The sequence below is a fragment of the Phacochoerus africanus genome, chromosome 3, assembly GCF_016906955.1.
Source record: "Phacochoerus africanus isolate WHEZ1 chromosome 3, ROS_Pafr_v1, whole genome shotgun sequence".
In the NCBI taxonomy this organism is placed as follows: domain Eukaryota; kingdom Metazoa; phylum Chordata; class Mammalia; order Artiodactyla; family Suidae; genus Phacochoerus; species Phacochoerus africanus.
The window spans coordinates 103,969,437-103,993,440 of NC_062546.1; the positions used below are offsets into that span (position 1 = coordinate 103,969,437).

General features: G+C 35.1%; 1 protein-coding gene across 9 annotated transcripts in view; it reads left to right on the forward strand.

Moving 5' to 3' along the window:
* Window positions 1-24,004, forward strand: part of WDR17 (WD repeat domain 17) — a 104,095-nt gene that overhangs the window by 56,374 nt on the left and 23,717 nt on the right. For 8 of the 9 annotated variants that reach the window (XR_007133973.1, XM_047772284.1, XM_047772277.1 and 5 more), the window contains 12 exons: window positions 289-411; window positions 3,833-4,017; window positions 6,646-6,814; window positions 9,484-9,575; window positions 11,800-11,882; window positions 14,345-14,431; window positions 17,805-17,969; window positions 19,661-19,863; window positions 21,226-21,375; window positions 21,464-21,594; window positions 21,859-21,984; window positions 22,986-23,141. Coding sequence is in view for 8 of the 9 variants with exons in the window: in XM_047772284.1 (XP_047628240.1) it covers window positions 289-411; window positions 3,833-4,017; window positions 6,646-6,814; window positions 9,484-9,575; window positions 11,800-11,882; window positions 14,345-14,431; window positions 17,805-17,969; window positions 19,661-19,863; window positions 21,226-21,375; window positions 21,464-21,594; window positions 21,859-21,984; window positions 22,986-23,141 (1,670 nt within the window). In the remaining variant the exon portion in view is untranslated. The remainder of the gene's footprint in view (window positions 1-288; window positions 412-3,832; window positions 4,018-6,645; window positions 6,815-9,483; window positions 9,576-11,799; window positions 11,883-14,344; window positions 14,432-17,804; window positions 17,970-19,660; window positions 19,864-21,225; window positions 21,376-21,463; window positions 21,595-21,858; window positions 21,985-22,985; window positions 23,142-24,004) is intronic. The other variant, XM_047772282.1, reaches the window with a different exon arrangement.

A 24,004-nucleotide genomic window follows, 5' to 3' on the forward strand; every position in this document is an offset into this window, starting at 1 on the left:
CAAATTGTCCTAATGATCTCTGTGGGGAGAAACTGCTGAAGTAGGCAGTCTCTTACCCTAGAAAAGGACTGCGAACAGAAAAAAAAAATAGCAAAGCATGCCAAAAATTTAAATGATGGTTATCAGTTCAGCTATTGTCTTTATATTATCGTACAATATTATCCCATGAAGAATGTCAATAAGTGGGGCTAAAAATCTGGCAAGTTGAAATTTTGTTATTTTATTTCTAGGCATTTTATATTTCAAATAAAGTGTGTTAATATTATGCCTTTTTCTGGATCTGACTAGATTCTCAAGTGGGTGTTTTGCGCATCTGGAATGTTTCAAGAACAACACCTGTTGATAATATTAAATTAAAGAAAACGGGATTTCACTGCTTACATGTACTTAATTCTCCGCCAAGGAAAAAATGTAAGTGAAAATATCCACATTTAATATTTTAAAATACCATAAGATTGCATTTGCTGTCAATAAAATGGCTGATATAATGTATAAACATGTCAAATACTGTGTGTTACTGAGAAGCAATTTTTTTTTGTCTTTTTTAGGGCTGCATCTGCGACATATGGAGGTTCCAAGGCCAGGGGTCGAATCAGAGCTGTAGCTGCCGACCTATACCACAGCCACAGCAACGCCAGATCTGAGCCACGTCTGTGATCTACACCACAGCTCATGGCAATGCTGGATCCTTCACCCACTGAGTGAGGCCAGGGATCAAACCCACAACATCATGGTTCCTAGTCGAGTTCATTTCTGCTGCTCCCTGACGGGAAGTCCTGAAAAGCAAATTTTTTAAATAGCCTTTAATAGTATGTGTGCTAAAGGTGCTGTCAAAGCCATACAATATCTAAAATTGATAAATTGAAAATATTTAGAGCAAAGTTACATTTTTTTAAATGCTATTAAATGAGTGCAATAAGGCAATCTCAAATTATCTACAAGGGCGAAATGAAACAATGATATTGGTGAAAATAAGAAATATCAAGAGTTATGGGATTAAATAAAATAGGTCTGAACTAGGAAACTTTATGTTTTAAATGTGGCTCTTTTACAGTTTGTATGGTTTATAACAAAGTTAACCTAAATATTAGAAATATAGGATCTATGATATATGTACCATGTTTGAATATATTCCATATTTGTCACTGGATTAGTAGTTAGAACTGCAGGTGATCTATAGCTTATATATTTTTGTATTTGTTTTATTACCTTTTATTACTTCTGAAATTATTAAAAATAATGGAATACATTTAAGGTATAAAAGAAAAATCTAGAAGTTGGGGGAGGGTTAAAATTAGAATTTTTCTTAAACATGAGGGAAAAGAAAATTGACTTCCTACTTAAATCAGTTGTTGTTACTCTCCGTGGTTGGTAGTTTTTTTTTTAATTTCTGAGTGGATTATAAAAAACATGAGGAAAGGAGTTAAGTGATTGAAACATCTAAAATGATTGATGGCTTCTTATTCTCTATTGTCTATTACATACTAAATAATTAGCGAGGGCTATTCAAAATGATGTTTTGAATTTCCGTGGGCAGATTTAGTATCAAATTTTGTGGGCAATGGCAAATAGTAGAAAATCTCTGTATTTGGAATTCCCTTGTGGCTCAGCGGTTAACGAACCCGACTAGGACCCATAAGGACGAGGGTTCGATCCCTGACCTCGCTCAGTGGGTTAAGTATCAGGCGTTGCCCTGAGCTATGGTGTAGGTTGCAGAAGAGGCTCGGATCCTGTGTTACTGTGGCTGTGGCTTAGGCCAGCAGCTGTACTTCCAATTTGACCCTTAGCCTAGGAACTTCCATACGCCGTGAGTGAGGCCCTAAAAAGCAAAAATAAATAAATAAATAAAAATAAAAGAAAGAAAATTTCTGTATTTGACACTCTAGTCTTTTCATAAATTAAAACTTTTCTGCAGAGTCCTAATACATCTAAATCCTGGAAACTGGAGGGTCTAGAAACATTAGGACTAGAGAAGTAATATCCTGGGTGGCTGGCATATTTTTTTTCTGTATCCTGCAATTTTTGGAGTTATTTGTTTAGATGCTATGAACATCCATCCCTTAGGATAACTAAAATACTGCAGGTTCTTTTCTTCCTTCCTTCCTTTCTCTATTCCTTCCTTTCTTGTGTGCTTGCTTGCTTGCTTTTTTGCAAGTGATCCCATGTCCCTTCAAGAAAAATCAGGAAATGAAAAGAAGCACATACTGATCTTATGATTTTTGAGTCATTCCGTTCATGTTACCCATTGCTGGTAGTTAGTTTTTTCTCCCCAGTTTTTTAATATAACAGAAAGTGTACAGTTAGAAAAATTATGTGAAAATGAAAAACTTTAAATGTAGTCATACCAAATTCTAAAAAAAGATGAATTACAGACAGGTGGATAAAGGATGTCAAATCACCCATAATATCAACAAATTAAAACATTAGAAAAAATAGCCATGGATTATATTAGTTTTAACAAAACCTTCAGCTAAATCATTAAACGAAGTTTCTTCTGTTTTTAGTGGTTCAGGCAGTTTGGACTGCCTGTCATTCTTAGATTCTGAGAAATGAGTATTATCCAAATGAATGCATTAAGGAAGTCTTTATTATATTTGAATCAAAAAGAGAATATACTAGAAAACATTTATCTATATTCCAGAGAGTAATTACTATAGATTATTCTGATGATTTACAGCGGTGTCATTATTTTGAATTATATTTGTAAGAGTATATTCATGTTCTAAGGAAAAGCTTTTTGAAAGAAGACAAAATATGAGATAAACAATATGCAGAAAATAACTAAACAAGGAGACATTTATGTGATTGAAAGTTGGGGAAATGAAAGCCTATGAACAGTTAAAACTGAGGAAAAAGAATAATTAAAATGCAAGTGTATATCATATGGTTGTGATACTTTTTCTTTTCTTTTTTTTTTTTTGTCTTTTTGCCATTTCTCGGGCTGCTTCTGCAGCATATGGAGGTTCCCAGGCTAGGGTCCAATTGGAGCTGTAGCCACGGGCCTACGCCAGAGCCACAGCAGCACGGGATCCGAGCTGAGTCTGCAACCTACACCACAGCTCACGGCAATCCTGGATCCTTAACCCACTGAGCAAGGTCAGGGATCGAACCTGCAACCTCATGGTTCTTAGTTGGATTCATCAACCACTGCGCCATGATGGGAACTCTGGTTGTGATTCTTAATATGGATTCTAAATTAAAGTGAATTATAAATAATCTCAAAAATAATTATTTTCATTGAATTGGAAATCAGTGGAAGAGAATTTTTAGTTTTAAAAGAAAAGTTCACAAGCATGTGTATTTGTTTTGTATAGATAACAAGTTATTACAGCATCATTTTGAGAGAATATCCTAACTCAGCAATGATTTTACTGTTTTTTAATTTATGGGGAAATAAGAAACCAAATATTTGGAGTTTCCTGGTGGCCTTGCAGTTAAGGATCTGGCACTGTTACTGCCGTGGCTTGGGTCACTGCTTTGGCTCATGTCGCTCTAGTGGTGTTGGTTCAGTCCCTGGCCAGAGGAACTTCTGCATGCCCTGGGCACAGCCCAAAAAAAGAAACCAAATATTCACACATACTGTATAATATTGTGATTCCTCTGACACTAATTTTCATTCAGTTTGCACCTCTTTTCAAAATAATGTCATATATGTGTATATGACAGATTTTCTGTGGCAGAAAATCTGATCATTGCCTAAGAGATTACTAATATAAATTCTGGATGAAAGAAATGGAGAACTTTATAAATTAAGTCCTATGGTTTCATTGGGAACCACAATATGGGAAGCTATTGGCATAAATGTTTACTTGTTTATTTTTTTCTTTTTTAGTTTCAATCCAGTCCCCAACCAAAAATCATTATACATCCTCAACAAGTGAAGCAGTTCCACCCCCAACTTTGACCCAGAATCAGGCATTTTCTCTTCCTCCTGGTCACGCAGTGTGCTGTTTCTTGGATGGTGGAGTGGGACTTTATGACATGGGAGCCAAAAAGTGGGATTTTCTTAGGGATTTGGTATGTCTGTGGTGATTCTTCTTTTATGCACAGTACTTATTCTGCATATAAAATGTTTACTTTTACTTAGGTATTAATATTGTTCTAAAATTATTTCTGTAGAGAATCATCTATTAAGATTTTATATTAAATGGCTGAAACATTTTAGAAAAATATATGGAGTAATGACAGAACTATTACAATTATTTACATTTAAACATTAAATATCTTTAAATATTGTCTTCTTAACTTATCGGATTCCCTTTGCATTTGGTATTGTTCCCACTGTTGTGTGAGCCATGTTACTCCTTTGTATAATATTTGAAAATTACATAATTGTGCCATGTTTTGGAAGCAAAATGAGAAGTAAAATATTCTTTCACTAAAAGGAGAAGTCCAGGTCTGTCCGCATCCAAGCTTTCTTGTTCTCATTCATGAAATGAACGATGTTGGATTAAGTGTTTTAAGATTTATTTCCATTATCAAATCATAATAATTCTAGGGTTCTACAAACTTCTGTTTCTATGATAATTAAGACTCTAGATGGAAGTTTCCATTGTGGCACTGCAGAAATGAATCCGACTAGTATCCATGAGGATGCAGGTTTGATCCCTGGCCTTGCTCAGTGGGTCAGGGATCCAGTGTTGCTGTAATCTATGGTGTAGGTTGCAGAGGCAGCTAGAATCTGGCATGGCGGTGGCTGTGGTGTAGGCCGGAGCTGTAGCTCTGATTCAACGCCTAGCCTGGGAATCTCCATATGCTGTGGGTGTTGCCCTAAAAAGCAAAAAAAACAAACAAAAAAAGACTCTAGATTATAATTATAAAAGAACTAAGAAAAGGCATCTAGCACTATAATTTCTCTTGTAAAAAAAGAAAGGAATCGAACTATCATTTCAGGACTACTCTAATTTTGTTCTAAAATGGAAAATAAATACTGAACTATAGCAAAAATATTTTTGTAGCAATATGTACTTTAGTTATTTTAAAATATTCCTTTCATAGTTCTTCTTTAGATTATTTAATTTTCTTTTCACATAAACCTCTATTTCCATGTAAACTCAGTAGATCCTCATATTAAAATTTGTTTTACTTCAAAAATATGTGTTTATAATTCTAATGAAAAACTAAAATATTCCTTAACTATAAATTATTTCAATGGCTCTTCTCATTTAAAAATGTCTCCCAGTCAGAAGAGACAGGTTTTTTTTTCTCATGATTTTCCTTATCCTAACACAGACTCAAATGTGAGATTACCAGAAGTATTACCAGAAGAAACCTCTGATTCTGATGTGGTATCTATGTAAGAAGCATATGCAAAGATTCCTACTTTGATGGGATTAAAAAAAACTCTTCTTAGTATGCTTTCTATAAGTGTACTTCCACATGAATATTTGCTTGATTGATATTAGGGAAAGTGCTTCAAAGATTTTTCCTTCATCCCCACCTTCCTCCTCATCAGAAGAAAACAGAAAAGAAATGATGGAGTTCTTGTTGTATGATTTTTCAAATTTCAAAAATAAATTTTGAAGCCATAGCCTCGAACTAACATGTTAAAATGCACATACAGGCAGTCTCTGCCATTAAGAGCGTTCTTAACAGTGGAAATGACCTGTAAGAACTTCATGCAGGCCAATCTGAGGCTATGCCAACCTCTCTTCTAACCCTTGAGACGGTTCTCTCTTTTCTCTTTCACCTACAGGAAGACTTGCAGCATGTCTGCAGTTTTCTAAGGGTGGGAGTTTCTGGTGTTAGTGGAAATCCATTGAGTTTGAAGGCCCCCTTCCTTACCTTGACTATGGTAGTCAGGAATAGGCGCCTGCCCCTGTGCTTTGCTTCCCCCCAGACCCCAGCATGTGAGGGTTCTGCTGCTTGAGTAGAAGTTTCAATTCCCATTGCCCAACATTTGGGAGAAGACAAATTGTAACGGGGGCTACTTACTTTATAACCTTAACAGATTTTCCCTTAGGCACAAAATTAAGCTCTACTTTACAAGTATATAGCTTTACCTATATCTGTATTTATATCATTTTAGAGTTTTGTGGCATGCTTGGGATCCAAACCAGCATGTAATAGGAACAAATATTCCAAGTTCCAAAGAATAAACTTGCTAGAAAATTTTGGTACATGTTTTGTTAAAAATCAAGGTCATGCTGGATTCTTCTTTCTGCTAAAATTGTCAAGTTCTTTTGGAATACATCTTTGGTATAAAAAACGAATATTGGCATGAAAGGGCTTTTAGTTTCAACTTTACCTTGGCTTTTTAAATTATACAATAATGACATAATAAATATTAATAATTCATTGCTTTAAATTTCTTGCATAGTATCCTGTATATGATAATCAGAAAAGATATGTATTATATTGAATTGAAATTTTAAAATGAGACTTTTGAACATCTTTGTATTGAGTTGCTGATTTGAGGAACTGTAGTTGAATAAAATCTAGAACTCTACAAAATATTACAGGAATAACACTATAGAGTATAACCACAGTGGTAAATACAATTGTGTGTTTTTACTTGCACAGATATTTTTGCATTAGTATTGGAAAACCATAGCATATGTGTCAACTTGATTACACATTACTGTTTGTTTACTAGTAACATGAATTTTCCTCATTAGTTGTGACTTTTCTATGCGGTATTTCTAGGGTCATGTGGAAACTATCTTTGACTGCAAATTCAAACCTGATGATCCCAATCTCTTAGCAACAGCTTCATTTGATGGCACCATAAAAGTCTGGGATATAAACACATTGACAGCAGTGTACACTTCCCCGGGTAATGAAGGGGTTATTTATTCCCTTTCATGGGCTCCAGGTAAGAAGTATTTTATTAAAATCAGGAGTACAATGAAATGACTTCCCTAACTTATTTTCATTAGTATTGTCTTCTTCCAGTTGACACCATCTTGCTCCAAATGATTGTGGAGGCAAATTGGTACCAACACAGTTGTTGCAATTTTTGTGGTATTTTAGAATAGACCATCTGCACGGGCACTTTGATTTCTGGGCCCTTCCACATAGTCATATAATAAAGCCACAGTAAATCAGGATGACACAGATCCATCTAATTTTAGCTGCATTTGTATAAATATGCCTGTAAGAGTGCAGTGTATCTTACATGATAGAAGTTTTCCTTAGAATTTTCATGTGAATCAAATATATAAAAATAAAATATTTTTTTTAAAGTATCATATATATCTTTCCTGATACATGTATTTTGTGGATATTAATGATTGCATATCATCACAGTTTAATTGTGAGCATGTAATTCTCTATAAACTCCACTTTTGTAATACTGAAGAACTTTTATGCTATAAAAGGGCCTTTTCTTTGACCTCAGAATGATGCTACCTTTATATCTTTAAAAAAGAGATGTCCTATGAAACTTCTAATATTTTCTCCCAAAACATTACTTTCCTATAATAAATAATTTTCCACACCTAAAATTAATTTTTTACTTTATAAGTTATGTCCAACACTTTACATATCTGTCTTAGCACTAATAATTTAAAGCCCCCGTATAACCAGGATATAGCTTATTTTTAAGTTTATTTCCTCATGCACAGGGATTTTTAGGCCTGAATATATGGGCTCTCAAGGGTTTCGACATCTTAAAAGAATATGGAATCTTTTGGAATTTTATGCCTAATTTTTAGCTTATGTGCACGTGTTCCTATATCTGTCAAAGATTATCATGACAATCCTATTTTCAGAGAAGTACACAATGCAAAAAAGGTAAAGAACCACTGTTTTATGTATCCCTCATCTCCTACCATGAGAAAAAGATCCAGAAGAACTTCCAACTCTTAATGACAGTAGCTGTAGTTTAAGCAGAACATACTTAGTACCATTATAGATAAAAAGCTAATTGGAAAAAAATGTTATTTGACTAATTAAGTAAGGAACAGGAGTTCTCTTGTGGTGCAGTGAGTTAAAGATCTGCATTGTCACTGCATCAACTCAGGTTGCTGCTGTGGCACAGGTTAGATTCCTGGCCTAAGAACTTCCACATACCGTGGATGTGGCAAAACAAAAGGAGGTGGGGGAACAAAAAGAACTAGTTAGTGCTTTTGTCTGCTCCCTTCTTCACCTCCATCTTTATTTTACTTTTGATTGTTGCGATGGCCAACATTTATTAAAGAGGATCTGAGGTTGGAGAAGTTGAGTAGCTTACCCAAGATTATATATGTAGGGAGTTGTGGAGGAATCGAAATTCAACCTCTTGTTGGTTTGACTTTTATGCCTGTGCTTTCCATCACTGCCGAGTGCATCTCCACAACAGGGCTTGCTGGATAGAGAAATGAGGATGTTCCAGCCAGGGCAGTGACACTATAACAGCTATTAGTTGAACATTCTTCCTTCTGCAAAATGTATACAAGTCTCAAACCTAAAACTTAAATAGAAACTGTGACTGTAAAGACCAGTGTTTTACATCATAATGCAGAAGGCCTAATCTTACTTAAAACTTTTATTTCACTCTCTACATTGAGAATTTGCCTCAAGAAAGTAAGAGTGTTGGAAAAATGGAAATTCTGTCACTTTTTTTACAATGTGATTAACTGATGAATCACTGTTGTTAGGTAAGTGCGGATTAAATTTAAAAGATTAACATTCCAAACTGGATGGAGGTAGAGGAGGATATATACGATTGTAAGATTTCCTATATTTTGAGAAGATATCACAGGAAAATTTTTAGAAGGCAAGTAGATATGCAAATAGAAACTTTCACCCAACAATTTTAGAACCCAGAAAGTGTAGCAGAAGGAAACTCCTAGAAAATTTTTTTTCAGTGTTTATAATCATTTATCACAAAATAATTCCTCCATATTTTTACTCCTAGGTAGCAGATAGCAGCTGTTTCTTCCAATGAAGAAAACCTCTTCTTTGACTGATTTGCACAAAATTCAAGACCATCTACTAACTTAGCAGCAGTTTTATTTTCACAGATTTTTTTAATTTCTTAAAAACAACATTGTTTATGTTTTTGATAGAGAAACTGAATTTTTTCATGTGTCTTGCCTGCAGAAATACTTTCCTAATCCTTCCTTAAAAAATTACTAGATGGTTAGAAATGTAAATACTGACTGGATATGTGCCAGTACTGAGGAATTATTGGTAATTTTTCTGTTTGTGATTGTATTAGCTTAGTTATGTTAATAAAAGAGTTCCAGTCTTTTAGATACCCATCCTAAAGTATTTATTGATGAAATAATGCAATGTTAGAGATTTGCTCCAAAGAAATCTAGTAGGGTGCTATATACAAAACAAGATTGACAATATTTTGATAATTGTTGAAACTGTGTGATGGATTCATGCATTATATTATCTCTCTGTATTTGCATAAATTTGATAATTTTCATTATTTTAAAACTTACAAAGAACCACTTTGCAAGTCTCAAGTCTTACTTTCTCAAAGATTACATTTTTTTGGAAAGAATTACGTTAGTGGCAAACATTTCATATAATGTCTGATTGTTTCCTAAGGTGATTTAAATTGTATTGCTGGAGCAACTTCCCGAAATGGTGCTTTTATTTGGGATATTAAAAAGGGAAAAATGGTACAACGATTTAATGAGGTAAGATGTATTTATTGTCAGCTGAATAACATAATTTCTTATATGGTTTCATGTTTTTTAAATGCTTTTCTGTCTTAATAGTTTATCACCAGGTGGCATTATGTTCTCTTAATTCGAAGAAAATCAAAAGGACATGCACATGCTAAAATGAATTCTGAAAAATGGAGCTGAATCTGAGATATAAAAATTCACCTAAATTTGCACTAGAGATTTAAAGGAACTTTGAGTCATCTTCCACAAAATTGTATAGGCAAATATTCAGTAGTTGGAAAAAGGCTAAACTCAGAACAAGTCCCAAGCTATGACCCCAGTTTTGTTACTAATTACCTCTTGGCATAGAATTGTTTTCTTACCTTGAACCTGATTGTTTACCCATAAGATGGTGATGGATTATATAATTTCTTAGGTTTCCTTCCAGGTCTCAAATTCCATTTTTCTAAACTTAAAAGCTCCCCTATTCTGATTTGTAATGTCGCAGAGTGTACTTTTCCTTCTGCTTGGAGTTACAGTGTCATCCCATATTTTCCTGTGTTATGTTGATATTTGGAAAATACATATGACCACATTACAGTATGTTAACTATGAATGGAGGGACATGTGGACAGAATCTAAGATTGTCTCTCACTATCCTGAAATTTCATCCATTTCAATGATTACTGTTGAAGTTGATTAAATATGTATCTTATTGGGTAATTGTTTATATATTTGAGGTTGGTAGGTACAAACTATTACATTTAGAATGGATAAGCAGTGAGGTCCTACTGTTCAACACAGGGAACTATATCCAATATCTTGAGATAGAACATGATGAAAGTTAGCATGAGAAAAAGAATGTATGTATATGTATGACTAGGTCCCTATGCTGTACAGCAGAAATTGTCACAACACTGTAAATCAATTATACTCTAATAAAAATAAAATAAAAATAAAAATAAAAATAAAATTAAAATTAAAATAAAATTAAATTTTAAAAAGTTTGTACAAAAAATCTTTCTTTCTGAAAATTAAGTAGCCTTGACCTTCTGGGGGTCACTGAAGTAATGTGACAAATCAGAGCAGTAGGGGAACTTCACCAACCACCAGTGAGCAATTTTGCTTTCAAAAGAGGAAAACTTTGGCAAAGGACTGTATAGTAGTTCACCTAACACCAGTACTCTCAGCTCAGCAGAGAGTAATTGTTCTTTTCATCCTGAATATAGAGTAATAAATATGGGAAAAATTAACAATGCCAGCCCAACTTCAATGAACTAAGTTACATTTACCTCACAAAATAAAATGCAGGCCATCAGGGAGTCGTAAGTGTACCATTCATGAGGATGAACTCAGCTGACCCAGGACCCCTACTCTTTCAACCTGAATGAGTAGAGAGCTTCCTTGCAGTTTTGTGTCCATCTTTATAAACCTATCCACCTTGACCCCCCAAAAAGTAAAAATAGCAAACTAGAGACCACCTTAGTAAAAAAGCCTTAAAGCTCCAGATAAAAAGACTTTAGTCTTTCCTTATCAGCAGCCACAATTTAAGTACTCTATAAAATTGAAATGTTTTAAATACAATTTGGAAATGGATTGATTGCAACTTTATTCACCAGTGACCCAGTCGACAAATGATATTCCTATGTATAAAATGTTTCCTGTGTTTTTAAAAATTCTCATTATACCAACTGTGACTATATCCCTTTATCTTTTCCTAGTCCAAGAATATAGATAAATATAGAGAACAGGTAAATAGAGAGTGATTTGCAATAATAATAACCTTAATTCTGTTCTTTTTTGTTCTGTACAAATAAAACTTTGAAATTTAGAGGAACAGTCAATAATAACAACGCCTGCAGCATTTCTTATAGTGTAGTTTTAGTAGCACTGGGTTAGAAAGCATATAGATAACTATCTTCATCTTCAGATGTGCTTTTACAGAAAAAAACATTAAGCAGAGCTAAATTCTGCAAATGGCTGAGGAAGCAGATTCTGGCTTTTTACCAGTGTTGACCAAAAGGAAGGAGAACCACCCAATTTATGTCCTAAAACAATGGTTTTATTTCTTAAGTGTGACAGCCTTCCGCATTCTTAAAGTATATATTCAGCTTTCTGATGTTGATAAAAATGTCTCTATTAGCATCATCTAGACAAAGTTCCTAATAGAAAAGTAATACGAGAAGAAGTAAATAAATAAGAGAAAAAAGGGGTGAATTATTTCTTATTGATAGGTGTTTTGCATTTTTTGAAGCATGGAAAAAATGGAATATTCTGCATTTCCTGGAGTCATAAAGATTCCAAAAGAATAGCAACCTGCAGTGGTGATGGTTACTGGTAAGTACATTGATAGATGAAATTACACTTTATAAAAGATACACTTCCTAATACCAGTGGTATCATGTTAGCACATACATTAAAATATTCAATGAGGAGTTCCTGTCATGGCGCAGTGGTTAATGAATCTGACTGGGAACCATGAGGTTGCAGGTTCGATCCCTGGCCTTGCTTAGTGGGTTAAGGATCTGGTGTTGTCATGAGCTGTGGTGTAGGTTTCAGATGTGGCTCGGATCCCGCACTGCTGTGGCTGTGGCTGTGGCGTAGGCAGGTGGCTACAGCTCCAATTCGACGCCTAGCCTGGGAACCTCCATATGCTGTGGGAGTGGCCCTAGAAAAGACAAAAAAAAAATATATATATATATATATTCAATGAGATTCCATTTGTACAGCTTTCCCAACTGTCATAAATATTACTTATAAGCCCATATAAGCACATACTATATTGCTGTGATATACCAGTAATAAATGACAATGCAATGATGTTAAAAAATAATTAAACAAACCACTAATTGCCTTCTAAATGAAAATACTACCCAAGTTATAACTAAAATACTGTGACATGCCTCAAAAAAAACTTTAAGGACTTTTCAGAGTCTAATTCTCATTACATTTTTGCAGAAGTGATATTTCAGTTTTCCAAGTGATTTAAGAGATGTCAGATGCTCTAGAAGCTTATTCACAGTAGGCAGTATTGTTTTACAAAGGATAAAAAGGCTTTTCAAGAAGGAATAAGGTATTGCCTATGGGAAATACCCATTTTTAGGAGCTGACTCATTTCTCTGACCCTCTATTTCAGAAATAAGTGCTTTCTTAATTCTGTTGTGTCCCAGGAGAAAGTAGATTTCCAAGAAATATAGGTAAAGGAAGAATTGTCTCTGAGTTAAAAAAATAAAATAAAATATGTATATATATGTTTTTAATCCTATGGTGCTACCCAATACTGTAGGTATTGTCATCTTTGACAGATAGTATAGACACTTGTGGTTGTGGAGAAATAGTAAAGTCTATCTCCTTAGGTTTTGCTATACCTCGCTCAATCTCCTCCTCATTTATTTTTTAAATTTTTTGTTTTTTAGGACCACACCCGCAGCATGAGGAAGTTCCCAGGCTAGAGGTTGAATAGGCGCTGTAGCTGTCAGCCTACACTAGAGGCACAGCAACGAGGGATCCAAGCTGCATCTGCAACCTGCACTGCTGCTCATGGCAACACCGGATCCTTAACTCACTGGAGGAGGCCAGGGTTCTAACCTGTGTCCTCATGGATACTGGTTGGGTTGTTACTGCTGAGCCACAATGAGAACTCCACCTCCTCACTTTCTAATTTCAATGGAAGAGACAGTGGTTATGGAAACCAAAGGTCTTTACCAGAGTTAAAATTTTCAAGGAACAGGAACAGGAGTTCCCATTGTGGCTCAGCTGAAACGAATCCAACTAGGAACCACGAGGCTGCGAGTTCGATCACTGCCTCTCTCAGTAAGGATCCTGCGTTGCAGAGAGCGCTGTGGTGTAGGTCGCAGACCCTGGCTTGGAACTGGCATGGCTGTGGCTGTGGCAAAGGCCGGCAGAGCTCCCATTAGATCCCTAGTCTGGGAACCTCCATATACTGCTGGTTTGGCCCTAAAAGGACAAAAGACAAAAAAAAAAAAATCAAGGAACAGCAGCATTAGTGATTTTCTTCCCCTCGAAAATGACTATTAGCTAATTGATATATGTCAAAATACCATAGACGTGCCTAAGAGTTTTTTGATTAGGTGACGTCTAATTAGCTTTACCATATATTTTCAGCACATTACTTATCTGATAAATACCACAGTCAGTGACTAAAGACAAGGTCTTTTCCAAAGACTTTTAAAACTTTGCGGTACATTTTTTGTACACAGTTTTGTATTCCTAATGAAATATAGAATGGCTCCTGCATTATGGTTATACTATAGAAGAGTATTAGAGCTTCTTTTATTTTTGCAGTTAAAGTATGTGGGACCTGTTTTTGGGGGAAGGGTCCTCTGAATTTCTAGTTATATTACTTAGAATAAGCCACGAAAATGTTATAAATTATATGTCTTGGACTTAGTGCATGCAACCAACACTATAAATGAGTTATTGTAAATTTTGAACTGTTAAATTTTGAAGCTAAAAATCTAATGGATATGTTTTAAAATATGTGTATTAAACTATGTTTTTCTCAATTAAAAATATGAAAAATAGTTTATAATAAAAATGTATCACCCTTAAATTGGTTTAAGTGGATTACTATAATTAATACTATGTGGTGTAAATATACTTACTCATACTTGGTAAAATCATTTACAAAGTACTTTTGAATATTCCCTGTGCTTTGGCAGACAAGGTCTCTATCCTAAAACACTTATGTTCAAATTATGTAATTCTAACGTTCTTCCTTTGAGTAATGTATTTAGAGTGTTGTAAATGTTCTATTAACATATTATACTTAATTTCAGTGTTATTCGAATGATTGATGGTAAAGTACTACACAAATACAAACATCCAGCAGCAGTGTTTGGTTGTGACTGGAGCCAAAACAACAAGTAAGTTTTTGTTTTTTTTTTTCCTGAAAGAAGTAATAATTACATTTCAGAGACTTTGAATAACAGTGAAGCTTAATGTTTCCCATAGGTAATATTCATCACTCTAGATAATAGTCCTCTTGCCTAGCATTGTGATTGCATATTTATTTTAACCATCTACTTTTATCCCACGAGGTTTTTACATAATGTGGAAATATTGATTTCCTACTTTCAAACAACTTTCTTCTGCTTTAGGGAAAAGCCTATGACTAACTAATAAAATATGGAAATCGGTCCAATCTATGTGTGGCTTCTACCAGAGAAATGTAACCTTTTCTCTAAACCCCTTTAGGAATCTGTGCAATGCTATTGTTCCCCTGACTTTCCTCTACCCTCCACCTTATGCTAATGCCTTGGCATTGGTTGATTTCCCAAGACGTGGAACTTAGAATGATTTTGAAAGGTCACCCCTGCTGAAGAGCCTGGTATTTACCCTGTAAAGATCAGCTTAGATTTAAAAATTAATCCAAGTCAAACCTGTACTAAAATGGATCCTTTAAGTCACCGCACTTCCGAGAGTCTCCCTCTCTTGGATGGGATATAAATTGTATTTAAAAATTCAAACTTTCTTTAGACAGTGTGACAACACTGTGAATTGTCTTACGCTTTTCCATATTACAGATGTAAAATATTCATATTAAAATAGTAAAACCTGATTACACTGTGTTCTGAGTCCAATCATATATTATACAAAATGATGGATCTATATATTGCTTCCAGTAAATATAGAAGAACTTATAACACACTGTTTGAGGTTCTAAAAAAAGCCTGTGACCAGCTCCTCCAAAGTATTTCCCATCTCACTGGCCTGATAATGCAAACAGCAAAGCTGCTAAAGCCTTGGATCCTTGATCTCCTTGTTAGACCTTATCATCTCTCACTTTTCATTTTCATTTCAACCATCAATCCCTATCCTCTCCTCCATCTAAATATTATTTTTTCAACTGTCCCCTCGGCCACTAAACCAATGGCATTTTGTTTATTTGGAGGCTTCTGCAAAAGTCTTCTAAATCAATTCACACCTTTTTATCACCACTTCCTCTCTCTGTGTTGCAGAGCAAGTGCTCAAAAACAGAAATGAGCGCAGCATTCTGCTGCTTAAGTCCTTCAACAGTTTCCTGTTGATATTAGGGTGATATGCAGAGTCCTAGCAGCCCTCCAGGGGAAATTCTGCAAAATCTGGTTCCTCTGGACTTAAGTAGCTCCTTCCATGACTTACTCCTCTGGTTCCTGATATCCAGTACTGGCCTCAGTTTCTTGAACCAGTCAGCTCATTTTCACCTGGAGGCTTTCACTCCTATTTCCGGTTTCATCTAGGGTTCTGCTTCCCATCCCACTCCACACAACCCCCCAACCCCTGAGCTGGATATAGATCATTTCCTTATACTTCTGCTCTCAGCTCACAAACCACTTCTGCAGAAAAGTCTTCCCTAACCCCTGTATTAGGTACAATTCCCCGATCTCTACTATGTCTTGGGAGCACTTAACCATAATACAATTAAGTTTTAGTTGCAAATTGGCTGCCTTACCCTCCAAAACCATAAGCTCTACAAGATTAGCAACTGTTACCTATTTTTAGGACTGTATTCTTAGCAAAACATTGCTGCTACACCTCACTGTGCCTTGAAAAAAGTAGATGCTTAATAAATATTTGTTGAATATATGTATGGATAGAATTACCTTATATCTGATCAATGAAACAGTTCTGTATTCTTATTTCTCTGTTTTATGGAATTAATAAAAATTTGACCAGTTGGGTAAAAAAAATTAGGTATTAATGTAGAATACTTTGTTAAGAAGGCTTTTTTTGTTTTTTTTATACATATTTATTATTTAATAAAGATTTATTGAGTGCCTATTATGTTCTAAGCACTGTTAAGGTGCTGGGAATATAGCAGAAAGCAAAATGGACAAAAATCTCTGCCCTTGGGTACTTGTATTCCAACATATATGCATCACCGTATTTAAATATAAATAGCATAGTTGTACAGCTTTTTTTTTTGTTTAAAAGTCCTTTATACTTAACTATTATGTTCACTAGCAAACCTACCTAATAAATTTCATTTTAAAATGTCACTTTTATTTAAAAAAATATATTTTCTAAGTGTTCTAATTGCCATATTTAATTATATCCCACTTAGCATCTTAGAGGATAAATGATAAACACCTTGACCTTATAACAGTTTACCCATAAGATACTTCTGAATTTAATGTTTTATTTTTTCATTTCCAAGATTTCATGTTTATGCATCTACATATACATATACATAAAAGTATACTCCTGTATACATGTAAATATTTGTACCATGCAAAATATGTTTCCTCACATAGAGAAATTGGCCTGTTTATCAGTGGGCCTCAGGTGCATGTAATCTACACGTTTACAGATTGGCATGCCACTTTACACTATATGTAAGCTTAGATAAATATAGAGATTATAACCCATGTGACCAAAAATCAACAATTTGAAGTCTGGGGAATGTTTGGATGACACTGGGTCCCAAACATGCAACTTACCCTCTTTCCTTCTTGCGCAGGGCCTGTTGTTAAGAGAGTTAATGTTCTTTCAGGAGACTGTTCTGGCTGGTTCGTGATTCCACAGGGCTACCTAGTATTCTAGTTCTGTTTGGAACAGTGTTCCAAGCTTGATCACTTGGGTACAAATAGTTGTCTAGCTTATCTCACTCTCTTGAGAATAATGAGCCACAATCATTAAAAGATCAGATTCACGTATTACATTTCCAGGGGATTCTGTTGGATCAATCAGTTAAGCATCTCAAGTTGGGGGAGCCACCAAGAGAACTGGAAAATAAGGACTGTTGCTTAGTGTAGGATGAGACACCTTGGTTTGTGGGGAGTTTTTCAAGCACTGTTCCAGGAGGATACATTGCTCTTTGTACCCAGAGCACAAAAAAAAATGTACCAGTGATCAGGGCATGTAGTAATTGATAACTTCCCTGACATCAATGAAGCAAATCTCAATCACTCAGCATTAGGGACCCTTCTTAAGACCCAATAGTTACAAAATAGAAAAGTCAGAAATAGTCAAGCTATGAATCTGGACATTATGAAAAAGAACTTATAGAAATAAATATCCTATTATCTCTCATCTAAGGTAAATAAAATAAAAGTTCAGCTGAGTAAAAGGGAACATTGGAAACTCTGTACTAGAGCAGTTTCTGCAAATGATGTTTTTACTTGTGTAAGTTTTTAGTCTAACTTCATTAAGGGAGCAAAAAATCTACTTTTGGAAATTAGAACTGTGTACATTTAAAACCTGTCAGTAACAAATAAAATCAACAATTTACTTTTTAATGTGCCCTTGATATTTCAGAGACATGATAGCCACTGGCTGTGAAGACAAAAACGTCCGCGTCTATTATATGGCTACCAGCTCTGATCAACCACTGAAAGTGTTTAGTGGGCATACAGAGAAAGTGTTCCATGTTAGGTGGTCTCCCTTGAGGGAGGGAATTCTTTGCAGTGGCTCTGATGATGGGTATGTATTTCTGGATTCTAATTTTCTGGTGCTTGAAATCATAAGTTTGTAATTTTCTAGAACTGTAGTTAGTTAAATGATCCAACTTTCATGTGGAAATATTTTAAACATGTACTTAACAGGTAGGCAGTTAAGAAATATCTAATTGCATTCAACTAAAAGTAAGTGAAATTTTTTTTAAAAAAAGGATTTCCTGTTGTGGCTCAGCGGTTGACAAATCTGACTAGTATCCATAAGGATGCAGGTTCGATCCCTGGGCTTGCTCAGTGGGTTAAGGATCTGGTGTTGCTGTGGCTGTGGTGTAGGCCAGTGGCTACATCTCCGATTGGACCCCTAGCCTGGGAACCTCCCTATGCCATGGGTGTGACCCTAAAAAGACAAAATAAATTAAAAAATTTTTAAATATAAGTGAAAATTTTCCATATGTATGTTATCATCATATTCATAATTTCTATTTCCTTATTTTACTTGCTATAGATGCTTATTTCTATCTTACTAGGAACAAAGTTAACAGAAACAAAAATTGGAAAAGGATCTAGTGAGAAAGGGGAAAACGGCTGAAACAGTAAATCTCTATAAAACATAGAGAAGACCTTTTAATAATGTTCTCATATTCATATGGAAAACAGCTCTACTCTGTTTCCATTAAGAATAGAATAAAAGAAGATAATCAGATATTAGCAAGAAGAGGAGATATTTTAGAGAGTGATTTAACATTTTTTTCCGGGTTTGTAAAAGTCTCTGGAATCTTGTCTATGTTTTATATCCAGACAAGATAGTCTTGAATAGTACAGTTTGGGTTATTTGAATATAGGATAAATTTAGGTAAGAAAAATCTTGATTTTTCCAAGTAAAAGGTGCAGTATATGACAACCACATTGTCTTGTCCTAGCGTAAGAGGGAAAGAAGAAAGCAGTCTCTGTATATAAAGCAGAAAGAGATATGCCGTAAAGAAATAAAAATATGTGATGTGTCTCCTTGTAGTATAATATAACCTTGGTCGTATTAATATTTTGGGATTTTCAGGCTGATCTGCGACTAATAAAAGATGATTATGAATCATCCAAGCAGAGTTAGTATTTGGAGGTCTTAAATTGATTTTGAGTTCAAATATTACTTCAATAACATTTGTACTTTGTACAATCAATAGATTCAAATGATATCATGAATCCAGCTATATTTAAAGTTTTGCACTTGATATGAGACTGACTAAGCAACTTATTTTACTGACAAAAATATGAAGTACTTACATGTATTGATAAAAGCATAAATGTGAGTTGATTTTTCAATAATATCCATCATCATATATGCTGTATTTTCACGATTTACAAATAATTTGAGCACTCCTAAATTATTGTATCATGTGTTAGTTGTATTTTTTTCTTGGCTTTATCTGTTCTGGACATTTCATGTTAAGAAAGCAATTTTTTAAACATATAATCTGTGAAATAATATATTAAGTATCAGTAGCAAGTAACCAATAAAAGGAAAAAAATGTATTGGAATAGGCTGGTTCTAGCCTAGTTATTAATTTGTATTTGATATAAAGAGGAGAATAATGACCTATCTCAAAATGTAAAATGCTTTTTCAATATGCTAAGAAATAATCATTGTGCTCCGTTAAGAATATGCCAATACTTTAGATAAATTATAAGATGAATGGTATCACGTACATAATATTCTGTTTTCAGTTCTGTTCGAATCTGGGATTATACTCAAGATGCTTGCATAAATATTCTGAGTGGACACACTGCACCTGTGAGGGGATTGATGTGGAACACTGAGATCCCATATCTATTAGTATCTGGCAGCTGGGACTATACTATAAAAGTGTGGGACACTCGAGAAGGAGCTTGTTTGGATACTGTGTATGATCATGGTGCAGATGTATATGGTAAAGTGCTTTTGAGTACTTTTAAATTTCGCTATGTTAACATTTATAATTTCTGAGCAATACAGTATTTTTTTGAAGTCTTACAGTGTTTCATTTTAAAATAACATTCTTCTTATTGGAAAGCATAATGCTTAGTGTTTAAATATCAGAATTCACAGAAGATGATAGAAAATGTCATCAGAAACTATCAGAAGATAACTATTGTTAATGTTGTGGTGTCTTTCTGTCTCTACAGAGAAATACACGCACATACCCATGTTTGGCTTGGTTTTCTCCCTTACCTTACCATCACCCCAAAGAGAACTTATAAAAGAGTAAATCAGCAATAACTTAGATATGACTTTAGTCATTTCTCTACCTCTGTTCTTGGATATTTAGGGTAATGTTTGTTTTTTAACATTGAATAAAGTTTTTTCAATATAATTGAATTGGAGGAGTTCCCTAGTGGCTCAGCAGGTTAAGGATGAGCTGTTGTCACTGCTGTGACTAGGGTCACTGCTGGGGCTCGGGTTCATCCCTGGCCCTGGGAACTTGTGCATTCCACAGGCACAGCCAAAAAAAAAAAAAAACTGAGTTGGAAATGAAAAACCAGATTTCTTATCTTTGCATATTGCTTTACTCTCATTTGTAGCACCCAAACTTTGATGGGATTAAGTAGATGAATTAAGAATGCAGAAATGATTATTTTGAGCAAGTAACCCTAATCATTTGTATCCATATGCTTTACCCCAGTGACATTTTAGTCAGTATAGTGTGGGCCCTGGTATGGGACAAAATCCCATTTTTGGGCATTCAAAAATGAAAGGTCCTCAAGTCTTTATCTTGTGAGGATAACACCCATTCATCTTTCTATTAACCCACAGATTACTGAGTATTCCATTAGTATTACAGTCTGGTGCTGGTAAACCAAATGAAATTTAGTTTCCACATTTTCATCCAGGACCATCTGCTTTCTAATAATCATTAGACCTTGTATTCATATCTACTGAATATGGTAAAAAAAAATCTTTTTACATTCTTGTATTATTTTCAGACAAGATAAAAATGTTATTGGAGTTCCCGCAGTGGCACATGGGGGTCCGCCGCATCTTGGGATCGCTGGGACCCGGGTCTGATCCCCAGGCCCGGCACATGGGTTAAAGATCTGGTGTTGTGGCAGATTCGGGGCTCGGATCTGAAGCCTTGCCCAGGAGGTCCATATATATGACTTGGGGTGGCCCAAAATGAAAAAAAAAAAAAAGTGTTATTTAAAACATTTCTTCATAACTTCAATAATAAAGTTATGTGGAAATGTTACTAGGTGATATAAATAAAAACTGTTTCAGTGCTTACTTGAGTAAATGGCTCTATTTCTTCCATCAGGTTTAACGTGCCATCCAAGCCGCCCCTTCACTATGGCCTCTTGCTCCCGTGACTCTACAGTGAGACTCTGGTCATTAACACCTCTAATCACCCCTTTACAAATAAATATTCTGGCCGACAGATCTTGGGAAGAAATTATCGGGAACACGGGTACTGAAACTCTTGCATGTATTAGATTTTCTGTATTAATGCTATTTTGTAAGCTCTCTTTTGTTGCTGAGTTCCGTCTCTCCTCCAGATGGCGCTATAGAACACGGCACGCCTCCCCTGCTGTGTGGCAAAGTGTCAAGAGATATTAAACAGGAAATAGAGAAACTGACGGGTAATCCTCGCATGAAAAAACTAAGATGGTTTTCAGAATGCTTATCAGTAAGTATTATAAGGAACCAAATGGAAAAATTTCCCCTTCAGCCGAAGCGAGTTATTACAACTTTTTGTCATTATCACACATTTACATGTGTCATCCCAGTGAAAGAAAGCAAATGGAACCCAGAAGCAAAAAAAGATAAAGTATAGTTCTTAGTTTGCTAATTTCTGGATTTAGATGTGATTGCATTATGTTTTTGAAGACGCAAAATGCTGCGGGGTTTTAATTCCTTGTTGTATCTTTGGATGTTCTGTATCAATGTTTAGCCTCCAGGGGGCAGTGACAATTTGTGGAACTTAGTTGCTGTGATCACAGGGCAAGATGACAGCTTACTTCCTCAGAACTACTCTAAAGGAATAATGCATTTGAAACATCTCGTTAAATTCAGAACAGTAAGTATAGTATGCAAATGTGATGTTCTCAAGTATTTTTTTTGCCATTTCACTATTAAAATATGAAATGATTTTTAAAATAAATAGAGTTAGTAGACTGAAATAAGTGAATATTGAGGAGATCAGTCTTGAGTGATCATGACAGTACAAATTATTTGGAAACAGACTGAGGTAGCCATGGTTTTCATAGGTTGAATCTCATGAAATTTTCTAAAACACTTGAAATACTTTGCTTTACACTGTTAGCAGATGATTGTACGTATGGACCAATCTGATTTTTGCCCCATAGATCTACTAGGATTTATTTTGGGATATATTTTTATTAAAACTGATTATATTCTAGCTCTTAAGAGTTTGAATTTCAATACAAAACTATTACTTAGTTACCTTATGCATGAAGTGATGTGCAATACTGCAATGCCAGCAACAAACCAGTTCTGGAACGGGAAAGAAGAAAAGGCTTTTTTTTTTTTTTTTCTTTTTAGTAAAATGCCAGTGGGTAATTAGTTGTTGGGTCATGGAGAGAATTGTGCCAGGGATGTGGATTTGATGCTGATAAGAAACAGTTATTTTCATTAAGAAGTACTTTGATCACAGACTAAACATGTAATAACTGTAATGGTTATCTGTTGAACGAATAGAAGCCAATTAGAGTGAGCCAGTAACTTTTAATTTTTATTAAAAGCCTTTATATATTTTTTCACGAGTTATATATCACTTTATCACTCACTACCTTTTGGCCTCTGGACTTCTGGTGAGTTTTAAGAAAAATGGAATTTAGCTTCTTCCCACCCACACCAGACACATCTAGGCTCTTCTCTCCACCACTCCAAAATATTGTGTTTAAAGAGGCACTATATTTTATAGAGAAAAAGCATTGATTTAAAAAATATTTAATTTACAGTGCTATGTGCTTATAAAATATGTGTCTGTATGGTGCTTTTATAATCACCAGCTCTTGTACAATAAAATTTAGAAAATTTCATTTTCTTTTTAACCAGTCTGAAGCACAAGAACTAACCACAGTCAAGATGTCTAAATTTGGTGGTGGCATTGGTGTCCCTACTAAAGAGGAAAGACTGAAGGAAGCTGCCGAAATATACTTGAGATTAGGACAGATTCAGAGATATTGTGAACTGATGGTTGAACTTGGAGAGGTAATGGGCTATTAGAGCAAAATTCATGAATTTAACACAGTATTCTAAGTCTTAGTTACATATGAAATATCAAGCCCATCTTTTTCCAGTTCTGGTTGGTTCTCCACCAATCTGATATCATATGTATGCCTCAGAACAGTGTTTATTGAAGTGAGATCCCCCAGATCACAGCATCAGCAAAGCCCAGGAACTCCTAGACATGCATTTCCAACCCAAACCAACAGAATCAGGAGCCTGGGGGATGGAGCCCAACCATGGGTACTTCTTGAAGCCGTTCCCCCCCCCCACCCCCGCCCCGCCCCTGCTCAGCTTTATCTTCACACAAGCTACCCTTTGAGAACCACTGCCCTAAGCTGGAGTCCTTGATTTCTGGCTCATTTGCTCTCAGTGGACTCCCCTCGCTATTATGACTATTTGTCATAATTCATTCCCACAATGCCCTGAGGAAGAAGGGTCTCTCCTTTGAGGATCAGCTGTTAAGGGATGCTCACCAGGCATTGACCTCCTGATCTTCACAGAGAACTGAATCAGCAAAATGGAGTTTTCCCCTTTAGGATGAATCCATTCCCATTATCATTCAAGATGGTGGTTGGTGGCTGAAATAAAGCAAAAGAGAGGAGGGTCTTCTATTTCTTGATCTGGGAGCTGGTTATGAGACTATTTAGTTTGTGAAAATTGATTAAGCTTTTCATTTTTTCTGCATGTGTATTTTAGTTCAGCAGAAATTCTACTACCTGTCCAAAAAAAAAAAAGAAAGTCATGGACTCATTTCATGGTTGATAATTTTTTAAAAGCTCTAGGTTAATTAATTTTATAATTACAAAGCATGATATTAAGAATACTTATGACTAATATAAAGTAAA